Genomic DNA, 17161 nt, shown 5'->3' with positions numbered 1-17161 from the left:
ATCCATGTTGACTCCTACAGAGTAGATTCTGGGTTTCCAAAAACGACATGATACGCGAGCAAAAAACATGTTCTAAAATTCTACAACAGATTGACGTCAGAGATATAGGTCTATAATTTTGCGCATCTGCTCGACGACCCTTCTTGAAGACTGGGACTACCTGTAGCGCATTAGCACTCTCGGCTACCGTGGCGAGTATCTACTGCGACGCATAAACAATAAATCTGGCTGAAAGATGCCTGCAACTTTCCCCTGTAGTCGTGCAAAAGCGTGGCGCCCTGCGACGGCCCTCTCGATCTGGGCGACGCTTCAAACACCAAGGTGTCGACACACAGAAAGAAAGGTCACAGTTCGAAGTTCATGTGATGTGTGAGTTAATGATGTCACATAGGCACCAAATTCACAATTCTGCCCATCGCCATTATGGACATTCCACAAGATGAGAAGCCATAAAAACCCCTCAGACCTCCTTACCTAGGGATGATTGCCCTGAGGCGCTAGAGAATCCGCGAGGCACCACTCAGCTAAAAGATTCGAAGTCTCTGGCAGATATACGCGCTCAACAATGGTACGTGGGCGGCACGCAGGGTGTTGACGCACACGGGGGTAAGGTTTTAGTGAGACGATTTGCAATTTTATTCACGTACATGTCAATGATGCACCTCCTCTGTGACCATGTCATATGGGGACGCGAAACAGGATGACCACACCGTCTGCTGCTGCAGATCACATTTAAAGTTCGTCGAATGGTTTGAACAGTCCCTAGCGATTCCACCCTGCATACCAGAGCAAACCCTCTACATGGATCAGAGCGTGTCCAGTGGTGTTCCAGCCCCACTATGTTCTTGGAGTTGAGGGGATCGTTCGGTGGCTGTCAGCAGTGTCCAAAGTTTTTAAGAACGTTGTCCCGTAGCTCATCACATTCAGAGCTGCAGTTTTCTACGCGGAACGTGTGGAAATCAACAAGCGAAGTGAAGGGGAAGCGTTCAAAATGGTTCAAATGGCTCTGAGCACTATGGGACTTAACTTCTGAGGTCATCAGTCCCCTAGAACTTAGAACTACTTAAACCTAACTAACCTAAGGACATCACACACATCCACGCCCGAGGCAGGATTCGAAACTGCGAACGTAGCGGTCGCGCGGCTCCAGACTGTAGCGCCTACAACAGCTCGGCCACTCCGGCCGGCGAAGGGGAAGCGTTGATGCCCGTACTGAAGAGAGTGGCCGTTCGTAACCACACATTGGCAGTTATCTCGAGGATATCTAGTCCTGACTGGTGACCCATCTTTACTGAATCGTGTTTGCTCCTACTATTGTGTACATTGACTCATGACAGATTTCGCTTTTAATTGTTATATACTCTGCATATAGGCTCCCCGTTCTTACGAAATGAGACGTACTGAATGCAGCCGTACAGAAAACTACTTATGCATCTAAGTGAAGAAAACTTCATGTAGCTACTGAAGTTACTGTACTGATATTAATCGAAGAAATAATACAGGTAGTGATGATACAGTAGAGGTGGTAATGTTATTGTCGTGAAGACACGACAGCAAACGAAAATAGCTGGCACACCCCTTTCTTTCAACAAGACTAGCCGTGATTTTGCTTGACATTTCTGATATAAGTAACTGAAGACGATACGCGTGCTCTAACGCACTTCCCCCTTTAACACACACACAAGCGCGCGCGCGCTCACACACGAGCGCGACGTACGCACGGGGGGGGGGGGGGCATGTTAGCGAGACGGCAAACTTGTTATTTCTCCAGAGCGCAGTGCCATCAAGAAACGGTTAGCTGCGGCACTGTGGTGCGTCGAATTTAGGGAACGGTGTGGGATGTGCTTGTGAGTCATTGCTCCACACCTTGTCCAGAAACCCAGCAGAGTGTCACGCAGTTGAGTACACCACAAAAAGAGCTAAGTTTTTCGTCGAACTTGACCGAAGGGTGTACGTAGGCAATGTAGAGACTGACATGTGCGGTGAAATAAGTGCGGCTGTGCGTTAAGTATTTCACTCGCCGTGAGGATTAGTGCAAGAATATGTTACAAGAGTAACAAACATCATAGTGCGACTGTACGCTTTCACGGCGTAAACTATTGATGATGGTTTCTCTGGTCTCCAGCCGGGTGGTAGCGGTGATATCTCGCGACGTTTGCTGTCGTGTCTTCACGACAATAGCATTACCACCTCTAGTGTATCATCACTACTTGTATTATTTCTTCGATTAATATCAGTACAGTAACTCCGCTACATGAAGTTCTCTTCACTTAGATGCATAAGTAGTTTCCTGTATGGCTGCATTCAGTACGTCTCTGACTTCGCCAGAAGATGGGTAGTATGGCACTTCCCGAAACGTCGCGAGATATCAACGCTACCACCCGGCTGAAGACCCGAGAAACCTTCATCAAACATCATAGTGTTCATAGTACCGCAAAGAAAACGTCAAAATATGTAAGCCCTGAATAGCACTGGAAAGGACTCACTTCGACAGACAATCAATTTTGCTATATATCGTCAAGGTAATTTCTCCGAGAGAAATTAATTTTCGCAGGTGGATTCCATCTTGAAAACTTAAATTATCATCGTGCTGCTACCCAAAATTTCATTGAATTTCAGTATTCTACACAAACAATGGGCAAGTCATAGTTGCGTCGTTAGGTGCCTCTAGTTGTATCTCTCAACTGCCCGTCTGTCACATAGTGTCATTTTGAGTAATTTAGTGTGAACGTCGTAGCTGATTTCTATACACCGTGTTCTACCCAGTTTTAGAATTTCTCTACTGCTGATTCGAAAGAACAAGGGTTGTGAATTAAGTCTTGTTCATGATCCACTCAACTGCATTTGTGGTGCAAGCTTTGAAGCCGGCATGGACATCAGTCCGGTTTAATCGACTCGAAGGCTGCCGGGAGTCTGGGGAGTGACGCATGGTCGCGCCGAACATCAACATGTGCAACAATGGAAACGATGGACGGAGGGCGTGAAGTGATCCAAAGGAACGAAAGGCAGACAACCCGTGATGTTGTTGAAATCTTTGGATTTGCAGACGGGATAGATCAAAGCATTGTTGTCCGTAAGGAAGTCTTCCACATGTTCAGACAGACAAGCGAAGTTCTACTGCTTCGTTTTGAGGAGACTGAGGCGAAGTATAAGACGCAAACAGCCTGAGAGATGCGAGGACTGGGGACCAGCACACACCCTGGTCATTCCGAGGGACTTCCTGGCAAGCCAACAACAAGACAAATGGCCCGCAGCTACCCTACTCGCCTGATCCGCTCTATAATAAAACTGAAGTTAAAATGGAGGCGTTTGGACTCCGAAGAAGTGGTTCAAGCGGAGTTACGATTGTTTTTGAACACAATTCAGCCAGCAGACTTCCAGCGCTGCTTGCAATAACAGTAAACTCGCAGGAAGAGTCGTATGCAAGCGAGAAGAGAGTGCTGTGAAAGTGTCAGTGGAAATTAAGATTTAAACGGTTTTCTGATTTTTACGTTGATGTGTTGAAATACCGGGTAGCTTCTCGTACTGAGTATTTGAAAGAAAGGATCTTTAATTGATTTGGCGAGGTTTGAGCGTTATGCATGAATTATGTATTTCTTTTACATCGGCCTAGGGCACACATTCGTAATATACGAAGACAGTAACGAGGAAGTGAGGCTTCGAAGCAATGGAAATTAAGTAGTCACTGCGTACGTTTAACTCCACTTTTATGAAAAATCGGCGTTCCGTAACAAGTGGACAAAAAGATCTCTTCTTGTGCACTTACTTCACTGACATGTTAGTTCTGAGTAAAATAACGATGTCCTAAACAAGAAAGTTGTCGAGCAACAGGTTACTCTGCAAGTTGTCGAACGTTCTGATACGTAAAATCTTTGGCAAGTATACGAATATACTGCCATGAAATTGTTCTAAAGTACAGGCTGGTTATAATTAAATTTTCGCTACTGAAGACATTATAGACGGAAATCCATTTACCATACAGGTGCCTAACTTCAGTAGGAATAATGTTCAGACTAGGTGGTGCAGGATTTGGATTGGTAGTAGTTTTTCTGCCATGTCTTGCCGTTAGGTGACGGTGTGGTTACGTAGGGTTGAAACACAAGCACCCGTGCGCATCACCGTTGCAGAAATTCAACATTCATCGGGCGAGCTGAGCAACCTGTTGTATCAGAACAAGAGGAATAGTGACTGAGAGTGTCGGACTCCATGTGCGATCTTTACGCCGTGCCATGACAGCTGAACGTCCCAGGGCCCACCGTTGTGTTGGACAACAGTAGAGCAGTCTCCAGTGCGGTTCCAGGTTGTTATGGACGCAGATGGTTGTCTCATTGAGCAGCTTTTGCAGCCTGGAACGTAAACACGGTACGCCGTCAACAAATGTTACCCTCTCGTGCCGGAATTAAAATGTGTTTCTGGCAATGATTCCTTCATTATTTCTCATCTGCATGTCCTTACAAATGGTTCCCGAAGTTTTATTGTCCTCCGGTAGCTCGTTTTTCATGGGGGCCATCTCAAGTAGCGAAAGTACTTTTCATATTTGATATTGACCCCCCCCCCCGCCGTAGGTACAGCGTGGGTGTGCACTTTACAATGATAGCTAACGGGTTCGGTAGCTAACTCGGATACCAACGTCTGTACGCCACCTCGCTCCAGAATGGACGCCACACAGCCTCGAAACTATACAAGGATTGCCTCTTGAGAAATGGCCAGTTTGTTGAGCTGCACAGTACCCTGAGTATTGTCTGTGTTTTTACGATAACAGTCTGAGCAGAGTAACAAATGTCGTGGCGCGTCGTTGCCGGCAGGGAACAAATCTGGTACGGCGAAGGTTCTGCACGTCACGACCAACTACTGGCTGCAGAATGAGATTTTCACTCTGCAGCGGAGTTTGCGCTGATATGAAACTTCCTGGCAGATTAAAACTGTGTGCCCGACCGAGGCTCGAATTCGGGACCTTTGCCTTTCGCGGGCAAGTGCTCTACCATCTGAGCTACCGAAGCACGAATCACGCCCGGTCTTCACAGCTTTACTTCTGCCAGTATCTCGTCTCCTACTTTACAGAAGCTCTCCTGCGAACCTTGCAGAACTAGCACTCCTGAAAGAAAGGATATTGCGGTGACTTGGCTTAGCCTCAGCCTGGGGGATGTTTCCAGAATGAGATTTTCACTCTGCAGCGGAGTGTGCGCTGATATGATACTTCCTGGCAGATTAAAACTGTGTGCCGGACCGAGACTCGAACTCCGGACCTCTGCCTTTGGCAGAGTGAAAATCTCATTCTGGAACGTCCGCAGCTCGTGGTCGTGCGGTAGCGTTCTCGCTTCCCACGCCCGGGTTCCCGGGTTCGATTCCCGGCGGGGTCAGGGATTTTCTCTGCCTCGTGATGACTGGGTGTTGTGTGCTGTCCTTAGGTTAGTTAGGTTTAAGTAGTTCTAAGTTCTAGGGGACTGATGACCATAGATGTTAAGTCCCATAGTGCTCAGAGCCATTTTTTTTCATTCTGGAAACATCCCCGTGGCTGTGGTTAAGCCATGTCTCAGCAATATCGTTTCTTTCAGGAATGCTGGTTCTGCAAGGTTCGCAGGAGAGCTTCTGTAAAGTTTGGAAGGTAGGAGACGAGTTACTGGCAGAAGTAAAGCTGTGAGGACCGGGCGTGAGTCGTGCTTCGGTAGCTCAGATGATAGAGCGCTTGCCCGCGAAAGGCAAAGGTCCCGAGTTCGAGTCTCGGTCGGGCACACAGTTTTATCTGTCAGGAAGTTTCATATACAAGGGTTGCCTCTTGAGAAATGACCAGTTTGTCGAGCTGCACAGTACCCTGAGTATTGTCTGTGTTTTTACGATAACAGTCTGAGGAGAGTAACAACTGTCGTGGTGCGTCGTTGCCGGCAGGGAACAAATCTGGCACGGCGGAGGTTCTGCACGTCACGAGCAACTACTGGCTGGTTCGCTCACCACTCTGAGCGGCCGGCGGCGAGGCCATCGGCAGCGGCAGCCGCCCGGGGCCAGCAGAAGAGGCGGCCCGCCCCCTGCGCGGACGGCCGCGGCTCGGCGTCGCCGTGGCAGCGCGTGCAGTCGCCCGCCCCCGGGCCGGCGCACGCCAGGCACGAGTAGTGGCACGGCTCGCACGTGCCCACCCCCGGCGCCGCCCCCGCGCCGCCCCCGCCGGGCGGCGGCGCGGCGAACGTCTGCTCGGGACACGCGGCCACGCAGCGCGCTGCCGGCGAGCGCGGCCACAGCAGCCAGAGGTCGGCGGAGCAGCCTGCAAACACCCACACCGGATCACGGCCAGCCTCGCCCCTGCCAACAGCAAATGAGTCATAACCGAGGACCAAAACAAACGATTCTGTTATCGAGACTGCCACAGCAGGAACGGTAGCAAATACAGAATAGTAGAATCGATACACGATCAAATTTTTAAGTTGCTGATGAGTGTCCTCGGCTGTACGGCCACGGCCGACCAAACTTCTCAGTTCCTGACGTTTCGTCCACAGCTGCGCTGTACTTCTTCCTAAGGTGCGCCTGGCGATGCTGAGCCCTGCTGACAAAACTCAGGGTCGAAAAGTGACATAAATAATTAATTTTTGAGAACATTTCTCGCGGAGGAAAGCTAGCTGACAAAAAGTACTCTAAAATGGATAAAAACAGACTCGACCACAAAAGCATTTGAATGAGGATATGGAGAAACCCTGTACATCCAATTTTTGATAAAATTGTTACCTATCATGTTGTACTTTCAACATGAAGGCTGGTCACGATATACGGGAAAAAAATTTTCTGGCATTTTCTGTGTCGTTATGCAGCTGCTGTATTACCTAAATTGAAGAGAAATATACATATACAATTGTGCAACATACGTCAAACAATGTGTGGATTATAATTCCAAAGAGAATGGCAAATATGTATAATTTCTTTGATTCTGTCCATATTAATAATACAGTGTGAATTAAGTAATGGCTTATGCTTATTTATTACAAAGTATTGAGAAGGCCTACATGTCTACTAAATAACTTTTTACTTAACATCAAATAAACTTATCACGATTGTCGACAGTGCATTGGCACTCTCCCATCAATATTCTTTTTAAAGGAAAGTGAGAAGAAAACAGAAATTTCAGCAAAATTTTAAGACTTGGAAAGTTTTTCTTGTGTCCCCTGAGAAGTTTAATATTTTGGACATATCGCGTTTCTTAGTATTCCTGTTCATCTATTCTGATGATGACTGGTTTCAGTCAGTTTTTGGCCATCCTCAGACCCTCACACGATGCTGGAATGTGTAGACGGTGAAGGAAGTGGGCGCTCAGATTCGTGGAGCTACAACACCCATTCCATTTACTGCCTCCACCTGCCGTCATGGTATGAGGGTCTGAGGATGGCTAAAAACTGACTGAAACCATCAGAATGAATGTTTTTGCGGTCGCGACTCTATGTGTCCTTTTTTAAAGTGACATAAATATGGCATAAAGTGGGTGTGACCAAATTTACACCAGGTTAGCACGAACAATGTTTGTAAAGAGATCTCTGACAAAGGTTATCTCTACTGATTACGAGTAAACTCGACTACGCTTACTTTACACAGTACTGATGTCACCCTTCGATATCCGGCTCGTTAGTCGGCAAAACTCAACGTCGCCAGTGGCACATCTGAAGAAGTCCAGCGCAGCTCTTGACGAAATTGCAGGAGTCACAAAGTTTCTTTGATAACGCCCATACAGTTCGGAAGACTCGTCAGCAACAGCAACTATGACATCCAGTCGTAATAACCTTCAATGCATAAATGTGTAAGTGATCCTCTGTCTACAGTGGCTCCTCTAACGTAGCTGGTCATCGATTTGAAATGAACTTGGATGACAGACTCCATGTTGCTAAATTTTGTGCTAGAGGTCATCAATTGTAGTGGCTGGCGAATGGCGGTTGCACACACATGGTTGACGACATAAGGAAGTTTGGTTCTGGTCGTGAGTAGTGCACGGATAGCCAAATGGTAAGTGGGAAATGCGGGTTCGAGCACCGATCCAGCAGAAATTTACACTGTCTTCATTCCATTCTACAGCCGGTGGTTGTGCATATTCGCAATTGTGAATACATTTACCGTATGCACTACCACTCCTACGTCCAGTGTTGTCGTTCGGCGCAACACTGTGGGTACGTCACCGTCTACCAGCGCATCCACGGAGGCCAAGGCAATGAACGCCAGACCGACAGTCGGTCGTGCTTCAGATCTTGTGCTACTGTCCATGTGCAGACTTGCTTTCCTGTAAACAAGTACTTTCGTCACTCACGATTTGTGACGTAGCCATACGACCCTGCACAGCCAAGTGAACAATATTTCTGTCCTCTCAGGCGCTAGTCGCGTGGGACTATTCATATCGTGTGTGGCGTTGAGTGCAGCCTTCCTATAACCGTCGATTACGCATTCGATGACAGTGCATGGATCCCAATCAACGCGAGCAGAAATATCGCGCGAAGGCAAATAATCGATCCTGCCACTGTCTAATTCCAACACTTGTATTTATACTTCCGTAACGCATTACAAGACTTCAAAAACAAATACAATTTCGAATTTGAATCCTCGTGTGTAACTTTTTATTGTATACAGAATGTAAATGGCATTAACTGCACTCAACCGATGCGCGATTACGCTGAAATTTTAACCATTTGAACTTAACTGCAGGTGGATGTACCTCTGAATGTTAGACAAAGGATGTACTTCCAGCACGATGAGGCACCGCCCCATTTCAGCACTGCTGTGAGGAACCACCTGAAAACATGAACTATCCCCTGTGTAAATCGTCCCCAGCATCAGAAACTGCCGTCGGAGGCCTTGTGTACCTGGACTAATTTGTTTGCTTCGATGTTCTCTGCCCACTACATTAATCTGAACGAATGGTTTCGGAACATCTTGTATATAATGCAGCATGTACATTGATCAGCCAGAAAAATATGACCAACGACCTACTACCGATATAAACCCGAGCAGGACACAGCAGCGTCACATGGAGAGCAGTGACTGCTAGTCAGACACATATTCACAGAACAAGAAGTATCAGCGAGTGTGCTGTCCGCGTGTAGAATGGGGAAGATGCGCGATCTGTCTAAGTCAGACCGAGGGCGGATTTTGATGACCTCGTGGCTCGGCACGAGTGTTTCCGAAACTTCACGGAATCAGGTTCAGACGTCCTGGGGTTGGGCGGTCACCCTTCATTACAGATGTCGAACGTCGTAGACTGGGTACAATGGTAAAACAGGACCGGCGGCGAATTGTGGCGGACTTGAATGCTGGGCTGAGTACAAGTGTATATGAACACAAAGTGCACCGAACACTCCTAACGAAGGCTCTCTGCAACCGACGACCCATGCATGTGCCAAATTTACACGACGACATCGTCAACTACGACTGAAATGGGCAAGTGACCACCGGCACTGGACGTTGGCGCAGTGACAGAGCGCTACTTGGCCAGATGAATCCAAATGGTTCAAATGGCTCTGAGCACTATGGGACTTAACATCTGAGGTCATACGTCCCCTAGAACTTACAACTACTTAAACCTAACTAACCTAAGGACACTACACACATCCATGCCCGAGGCAGGTTTCGAACCTGCGACCGTAGCGGTCGCGTGGTTCCAGACTGAAGCGCCTAGAATCTCTCGGCCACACCGGCCGGCCCAAATGACTCCGATACCTTCTTCATCATGTCGATGGGAGGCCACACATCCGTCGTCTTCCATGTGAACAACTCCTTGCACCTGTACTGTGGGACGAAGACAAGCTGAGACGGTTCCATTATGCTGTGGTGAACATTTACTTGTGTATCCAGTGGAGCTTTTACAGGGCACTTTCACGTTCAAGGGGTATCGCACACTGGCTGCAGAACACGTACACCCTTTCATGATCAGCAGCGGCATTTACCAGGAGGATAATCCGAGATGTCACAAGGTCAGGAGTGTGATGGAGTGATTCACGGAACACAGTGATGATTTACAGTTGATGTACTGGCCCACTAACTTGCCATGTCTGAACCCGATCAAACACATCTGGGATGTGGTTGATCGAAGCCTCAGAGGTCATTGCCTCCTCCCCGGAATTTATGGGAATTAGGATGTGCCAACGGCCTTGTCAAATAGGGCGGAGAATCGGACAGAGGTTCAGAGAACTCTCTTGTGCTTTGGGTGGGAAAATGCCCGTAAAGCTGCAAGAGTCAGCAATGATCAACGGTATGAGGATGTAGAAAGCAATGGAAACCGCTGCATTAAAGATACATAATTTGTATCCTCAGTACATGTGGCCTGTAAGTGAAAAAGTGTCTTGATGATCTCTCCATTGCCAAAGGATTCCGGAATAGTCCCTATTCGGATCTCCGGGAGGAGACTGCCAAGGGTGAGGTGACTATGAGAAAACGATTTAATAACCAACGAAAGGATAACGTTCTAAAAGTCGACGCGCGGAATGATAGGGAAGCTTGAAAATCAGAATAGGGAAATGCAAAGGCTCATTCCAGATGTAGTAGGGGTCAGTGAAGTGAAATGGAAAGAAGTCAAGGATTTCTTGTCAAATGAGTATAGGGTAATATCAACAGCAGCAGAAAATGGTATAAACGGAGTGGATTCGTTATGAATAGGAATGTGTTACAATGAACAATTCAGTGACAGGATTGTTCTTACCAGAATCTACAGCAAACGGACACCGACAACGACAGTTCAGGTTTACATTCCAAAGTCGTTGGCTGAAGATGAAGAGCTAGAGAAAGTACATGAGGATACTGAAAGGGTGATACAGTACGTAAAGGGTGACGAAAATCTGAGTCATGGGGTACTGGAAAGCAGTGTAAGGGAAGGAGCAGAAGAAATGGTTACAGAAGAATATGGGCTTGAGACGAAGAATAAGAGAGAAGAAAGACTAATTGAATTCTGTAATAAATATCTGCTAGTAATAGCGAATACTCTGTTCACGAATTACAAGAGGAAGAGGCATACGTGGAAAAGGCCGGGTGATACAGGAAGATTTCAGTTAGATTACATCATGGTCAGACAGAGATTCAGATCCTGGATTGTAAGGTGTACCCAGTAGCTGATACAGACTCAGATCACAATGTAGTAGTGATGAAGAGATTACTCTGGAAGAATCAATACCCAAAGGAGTGGGATGCGCTTGAAGTTGTCTAAGGTTATAGATGCAGCAATAAGGAATAGCTCAGTAGGCAGTACAGCTGAAGAGGAATGGACATCTCTAAAATGGACACTCACAGAAGTTGCAAAGAAAAACGCAGATACAAAGAAGGTACGTGCAAACAAACCACCAGTTGATCGATGAAAAAAGATAGTACAAAAATGTTCACAGGAATACAGAAACACAAGTCGCTGAGAAATGAAAGAAATTGGAAGTTCAGGGAAGCTAAGACGAATGGCTGCATGAAAAATGTGAAGAAATCCAAAAAGAAACGATTGTCGTAAGAACTGACTCAGCATATACGAACAACGCTGCGCGGGTTTTGCCGAGCAGTCTATGGTGCTACAGTCATGGACTGTGCGGCTGGTCCAGGTGGAGGTTCCAGTCCTCCCTCGGGCATGGGTGTGTGTTTTGTCCTTAGGATAATTTAGGTTAAGTAGTTTGTAAGCTTAGGGACTGATGACCTTAGCAGTCAAGTCCCATAAGATTTCACACACGTTCCAACATTTGAAAATATACAAACATCAAAAAAATCTCCTGTACATTAAAAGCAACGGTGGTAACATTAAAAGTATAACGGGGATTCCACTGTTAAGTGCAGACGAAAGAGCACATAGCTTCAAAGAGTACGTTGAATGCCTCTAGGGATTGGTGTGTGTGTGGGGGGGGGGGGGGAGATGTGTGTGATGTGATGTGATAGGAGGAGGAGGAGGAGGAGGAGGAGGAGACGATTTAGAAGACATAGGGGATCCAGTATTAGAATCAGAATTTAAGAGAGCTTTGGAGGACTTAAAATCAAATAAGGCAGAAGTGATAGATAACATTCCATCATAATTTCTAAAATCATTGGGGGAAATGACAACAATACGATTATTCACGTTGGTATATAGAACGTATGAGTCTGGCGGCATACCACACAATTCCGAAGACTGCAAGAGCTGACAAGTGCGACAATTATCGCACAATCAGCTTAACAGTTCATGCGTCCAAGTTGCTGACAAGAATAATACGCAAAAGAATCGAAAAGAAACTTGAGGATGTTTTAGATGACGTTCAGTGTGACTTTAGGAAAGGTAAAGGCACCAGACAGCTAATTCTGACGTTGCGTTTGATAATGGAAGCAAGACTCAAGAAAAATCAGGACACATTCATAGGATTTTGTCGACCTGGAAAAATCGTTCGACAATGTAATATGGTGCAAGATGTTCTAAATTCTGAGAAAAATAGGGGTAAGCTATAGGGAGATATGGGTAATATACAATATATACAAGAGCCAACTGGGAATAATAAGAGTGGACGACGAAGAACAAAGTACTCGAATTAAAAAGGGTGTAAGACAGGGATGTAATATTTCACCCCTACTGTTCAATCTGTACACGGAAGAAGCAATGATAGAAATAAAAGAAAGGTTCGGGAGTGGGATTAAAATTCAAGGTGAAATGATATCAGTGATACGATTCGCTGATGACATTGCTATCCTGAGTGAATGTGGAGAAGAATTACATGATCTGCTGAATGGAATGAAGAGTCTGATGAGTTCATAATGTGCACTGAGAGTAAATCGAAGAAAGATGAAAGTGAAGAGAAGTAGCAGAAATCAGAACGGATGGATCAAGGAGGACATCAAAAGCTGACTGGCACTGGCAGACAGGGCAGTTCTGGCCAAGAGGAGTCTACTAGTATCAAACATAGGTCACGTTTGAGACGTAGTGCTATAGACGAATGTTGAAAATTAGGTGGACTGATAAGATGAGGAATGAGAAGCTCCAGCACAGAATCGGAGAGTAATGGAATATATGGAAAACACTGACAAGGAAAAGGGACAGGATAACAGGACGTCTGATAAGACATGAGGGAGTGACTTCCATGGTACTAGAGGGAACTGTAGAGGGCAGAAACTGTAGAGGAAGACAGATATTAGAATACACCCAGGGAATACTTGAAGAAGTACGTTGCAGGTACTACTCTGAGATGAAGAAGTTGGCACAGGTGAGGAATTCTTGGCGGGCCTCATCAAACCAGACAGAAGACTGATGAATAAAAAAAAAGAATAAAATAATATAAAATAAATCAAAATAAAAAAGTTACTTAGGTGCCAACTACCTCCAGCGACCTACCACGCCCTTATTGTTTCTATGACGACGCGTCACTGCTGTTATCCGTGCCAAATGAAGAAATACGAGCTATTAGGTACATCGTCATAATGTTCTGGCTGATGAGTGTATATATATATATATATATATATATATGTATGACTGTCCAGGATATTTTCCCAAACTCCATGATCGATTCCAAACAACTTTGACACACGAACAGCAAACTTCACGAGTTTCAGAATCATAGTATTTATAACACCATAGCACCAACAGGAGCGGAAAAACCGACAAATCGAGTCTTTTTTCAGGTTATACCACACAGGATGCTCTGCACGATAGGCATATTGCCTAGTAGCCCGCTTTACTGATGTGTTTGCTAGGGTGCAAAGGCGAATGGGCATTTCTGGGGAAGGTTGAGAAGGATAACGGAGTGGTTGGAAAGGCAGATGAGAGAGGTTGAGCGAAAGGACGTGGACAGAGAGAGATACAGAAATGAAGAGATGGACAGAGGTTGGAGTAGGATGGGATGGACGAAAGGTGGGCAGAGAGGATGCACAGAGAGAGCGACAAGATGGTCAGAGGAGGTGCGGAGTGAGAGGGGGAGGGGTACATGGACAGAGAGGGAAGAAGAGTATGGGCAGAGATGGGGGAAAAGGAGAAGATGGACAGAGAAGGGATGAGGAGTGGATGGATAGAAAGGGGAGGGTGCAGGAAATGGACAGAAAGATATGGGAAGAGGAATGGATGAACTGAGAAGGAAGTGAACAGATTATGATCGGAAGGTGGTGTAGGAAGATGCGGCTGGAGAGCAGAGAGAAGGTGATGGACAGATAAAGGAGTGGGGGGGGGGGGCGGTAAGAGAAGATGGAATGAGAGAATAAGGAAGAGGTAGACACAGACAGCGGGAAAGGGCGAGATGTGTCGAACACAGTTTGGAAGAAAACGCTAGTTGTTCATATAAATTTACTAGATGGGCATAAAAATAACATGAAATAATACTACTCCTTCCATGATCTGGCGCTTTCCATTTACGAAAAACGTAGGTACGTATTTTGACAGAATAGAAGGATCGATGGCCATACAGCCTAGTACTCAGCGTTGTGTGATTTGCGAAAACCCTCAACTCCGTACCAGGAAACAGTAGTTGTGTAGCTGTGTTAGGCAGCTACACACTTTTGGTTGGCAACAACATAGTCGACATAATTCGGTAACCCGGCACGATCGTATTTCTGTTCAAAATAATCGCATTTTGTACGGTACAGCTTACAGCAGCCGCCCACCGCCCCGCGCCCTTTCCCCAAACAGAAGTTGGGAGGCCTACGAGCCGCGCTACCCCTGTCGCTGCTTGTTGGGTTGCAACTCGCGCTCTGCACGGCGCGGCCTGAATGCTGCTGCACGGGCTGCCTGCTCGCCGTCCGCTCGGCCGTTTGCTCGCCGGTTCGGTGCGGCACAGCAGGCGTGTTAACACGGCCGGGGGACGCGCCGCGCCAGCTTTTGCTCCGATAACTCACACGGCCACAGCCTGCGGTCGCCGCGAGCAGACTTGGGACGAATAAAAAACAGGCGCCGCCTCCGGCGGGAGGCACACGGCCGCCGATAAAGCGTTTCATTAGAGTTGCGAGTGTGGGCGGGTCCCCTGCGCCGCTGCTGTTGTCTAGTCGACGCTGGACAGGGATAACCGATGGTAAAACGTGCACAACAACAGTGACTCTACTCACACACACACACACACACACACACACACACACACACACACACACACACACACACGTGCGCGAGCACACAGACGCACATACAGAAACTGAGTATGAGTCTGAGTGAGGGTGCATGTGTATGAGGGAGGGAGGGAGGAGGGAGGGAGGGGGAGAGAGACACAGAGAGAGAGAGAGAGAGAGAGAGAGAGAGAGAGAGAAAGAGAGAGCGTCCTTTCTCTGGCGTGCTGTACACTCTGCGTCTCGCGCTGTTACCCACAGTTATACAATTACTTTTTAAAAAATGTCGGGTATGTTTCCATTGCAACCCTCTGTTAGGCATCTCCTCCTTCTGCCTCTCTCTGCCGTTGGCCCCCCACCCCCTCTTCCTGTCTCCTACGCCCACTCTCTCTCTCTCCACCTCCTCCACCCCCAGTCTTCGTCGAACTCCTCCCCCCTCCTTCCTCTGACCATGTTCTCCACCCCCTCTTTCAGTTCATCTCCTCTTTCCTCTCTCTGTCCATCTACTCCTCTTTCCTCTCTCTGTCCATCTCCCCTTTCCATGCATTTCCACCTCTCCTACCTCTATCCATTTCCTCCTATCTGTGCGTATATCGTCCTTTCCTCTCCCTGTCTGTATATCTCCTCTTCCCCCTTCTCTCTCCATGTTAGCATCCCTATGTCGATAAGAATCTGGTAGTTCTTATCCCCACAGCACTTCTTACCGGATCTTAACTAAAATGTGTACCAAAAGTGGTTAAAATCGTTACAAACGTTATGATCTTTTTATCCGTTGCTCTGCCTGTAAGCACATCTCGAATATCTTTAACAAAATGTTCAAATGTGTGTGAATTTCTAAGGGACCAAACTGCTTAGATCATACCTTACAGAAGCTCTCCTCGTTCGCAGGAGAGCTTCTGTAAAGTTTGGAAGGTAGGAGACGAGGTACAGGCAGAAGTAAAGCTGTGAGGACGGGGCGTGAGTCGTGCTTGGGTAGCTCAGATGGTGCCGGCACGGTAGCTCAGCGTGTTTGGTCAGAGGGTTTGCTGCCCTCTGTAATAAAAAAAACTGAGTTAATCGATCAACAACGAACCCAAACGGATGTCTTACAACGTCCGCCCTGAGCAGATGCAACGAACAAAAGCGAACAAAATTAGATTTAAAAAAATAATAAAAAAAGAAGATGGTAGAGCACTTGTCCGCGAAAGGCAAATGTCCCGAGTTGGAGTCTCGGCTCGGTCTGGCACATAGTTTTAATCTGCCCGGAAGTTTCATATCAGCGCACAATCCGCTGCAGAGTGAAAATCTCTTTCTGGAAATATTCTCAAGTAGCTTAATTAAAGCCTCCCGGATTTATATTGCATTATTTAACAGACAGCCTCCCTACTATCCACTCTACAAATAATTCAGTCTTACGCTGTACTTAAAACGAAATGTCATTTTCCTGTGTTTTCCCATAAAACTGAATTTCTCTCAAGGAGAATACAATGTATATCGATTATACCGACAGGAAAAGCTTGAAAAACGTTTTCTAAATACAGCGATAATTTCACTCTCTCACCTGTAAATTCTCGTAAGTGTTAAAATCTGAAGAGCTCCCTACATGAAAAGCTATAATACATATTCTATCAGTACCAAACGATAACACGTTCCTTTATAAATTTATCCCATTACACAGAGTATAACGGGTATAAATGCACATATTTCTATACGTGGTACTTAAATACGTACACAGCTCAGTGTGTTGATTTTTTTTTTCTGTATGTGTCGCAGTCTTACCACAAGCAGTCACAAACTTAATGACCTCATATTTACTGAACGGTCGTGACTGAACCCCTATGTAGACTACATCTGTCGGTATGGACTAACCGTTTTGCGTCCACTTGTCCACAGTTCTCATCATATGATACGCTGCCGAGGGGAAAATAAGAATTAACGGCTTGCTCTTGCCATCTTTACTTGGAGGTACTAACCTACCAAAAAACGTACTACTCATAATAGCTATAAATATTAGTCTACAAATGAAGTAAATACTGATGTATGTTATCACTACTCTGTCCTCAGTCACCAATAAAATACATCCATTTATGCCCGTGACATCCTGTATATTTCAATTTTAATACCTGTTATAATGTGGTTAGTCATGCATTACGTGAAATTTAGTTTTAATCTTGTAAATGAGGACTAACAGATATACGTGATCATACAACAA

The 17161-nt window shown here is 46.3% G+C and overlaps 1 protein-coding gene across 1 annotated transcript in view; it reads right to left on the bottom strand.

The window, feature by feature from the left end:
• Positions 1-5945: 5945 nt before the first annotated feature.
• The window catches only part of LOC126095397 (furin-like protease 1), a 256503-nt gene continuing 245287 nt past the window's right edge, over positions 5946-17161 (bottom strand). The window contains exon 13 of the mRNA XM_049910198.1: positions 5946-6256. Within this exon, the coding sequence (XP_049766155.1) occupies positions 5946-6256 (311 nt within the window). The remainder of the gene's footprint in view (positions 6257-17161) is intronic.

Source organism: Schistocerca cancellata, chromosome 8 (genome assembly GCF_023864275.1).
Source record: "Schistocerca cancellata isolate TAMUIC-IGC-003103 chromosome 8, iqSchCanc2.1, whole genome shotgun sequence".
In the NCBI taxonomy this organism is placed as follows: domain Eukaryota; kingdom Metazoa; phylum Arthropoda; class Insecta; order Orthoptera; family Acrididae; genus Schistocerca; species Schistocerca cancellata.
The sequence above is the reverse complement of the archived record's forward strand: the minus strand, read 5'-3'. Positions and strand labels throughout refer to the sequence as shown.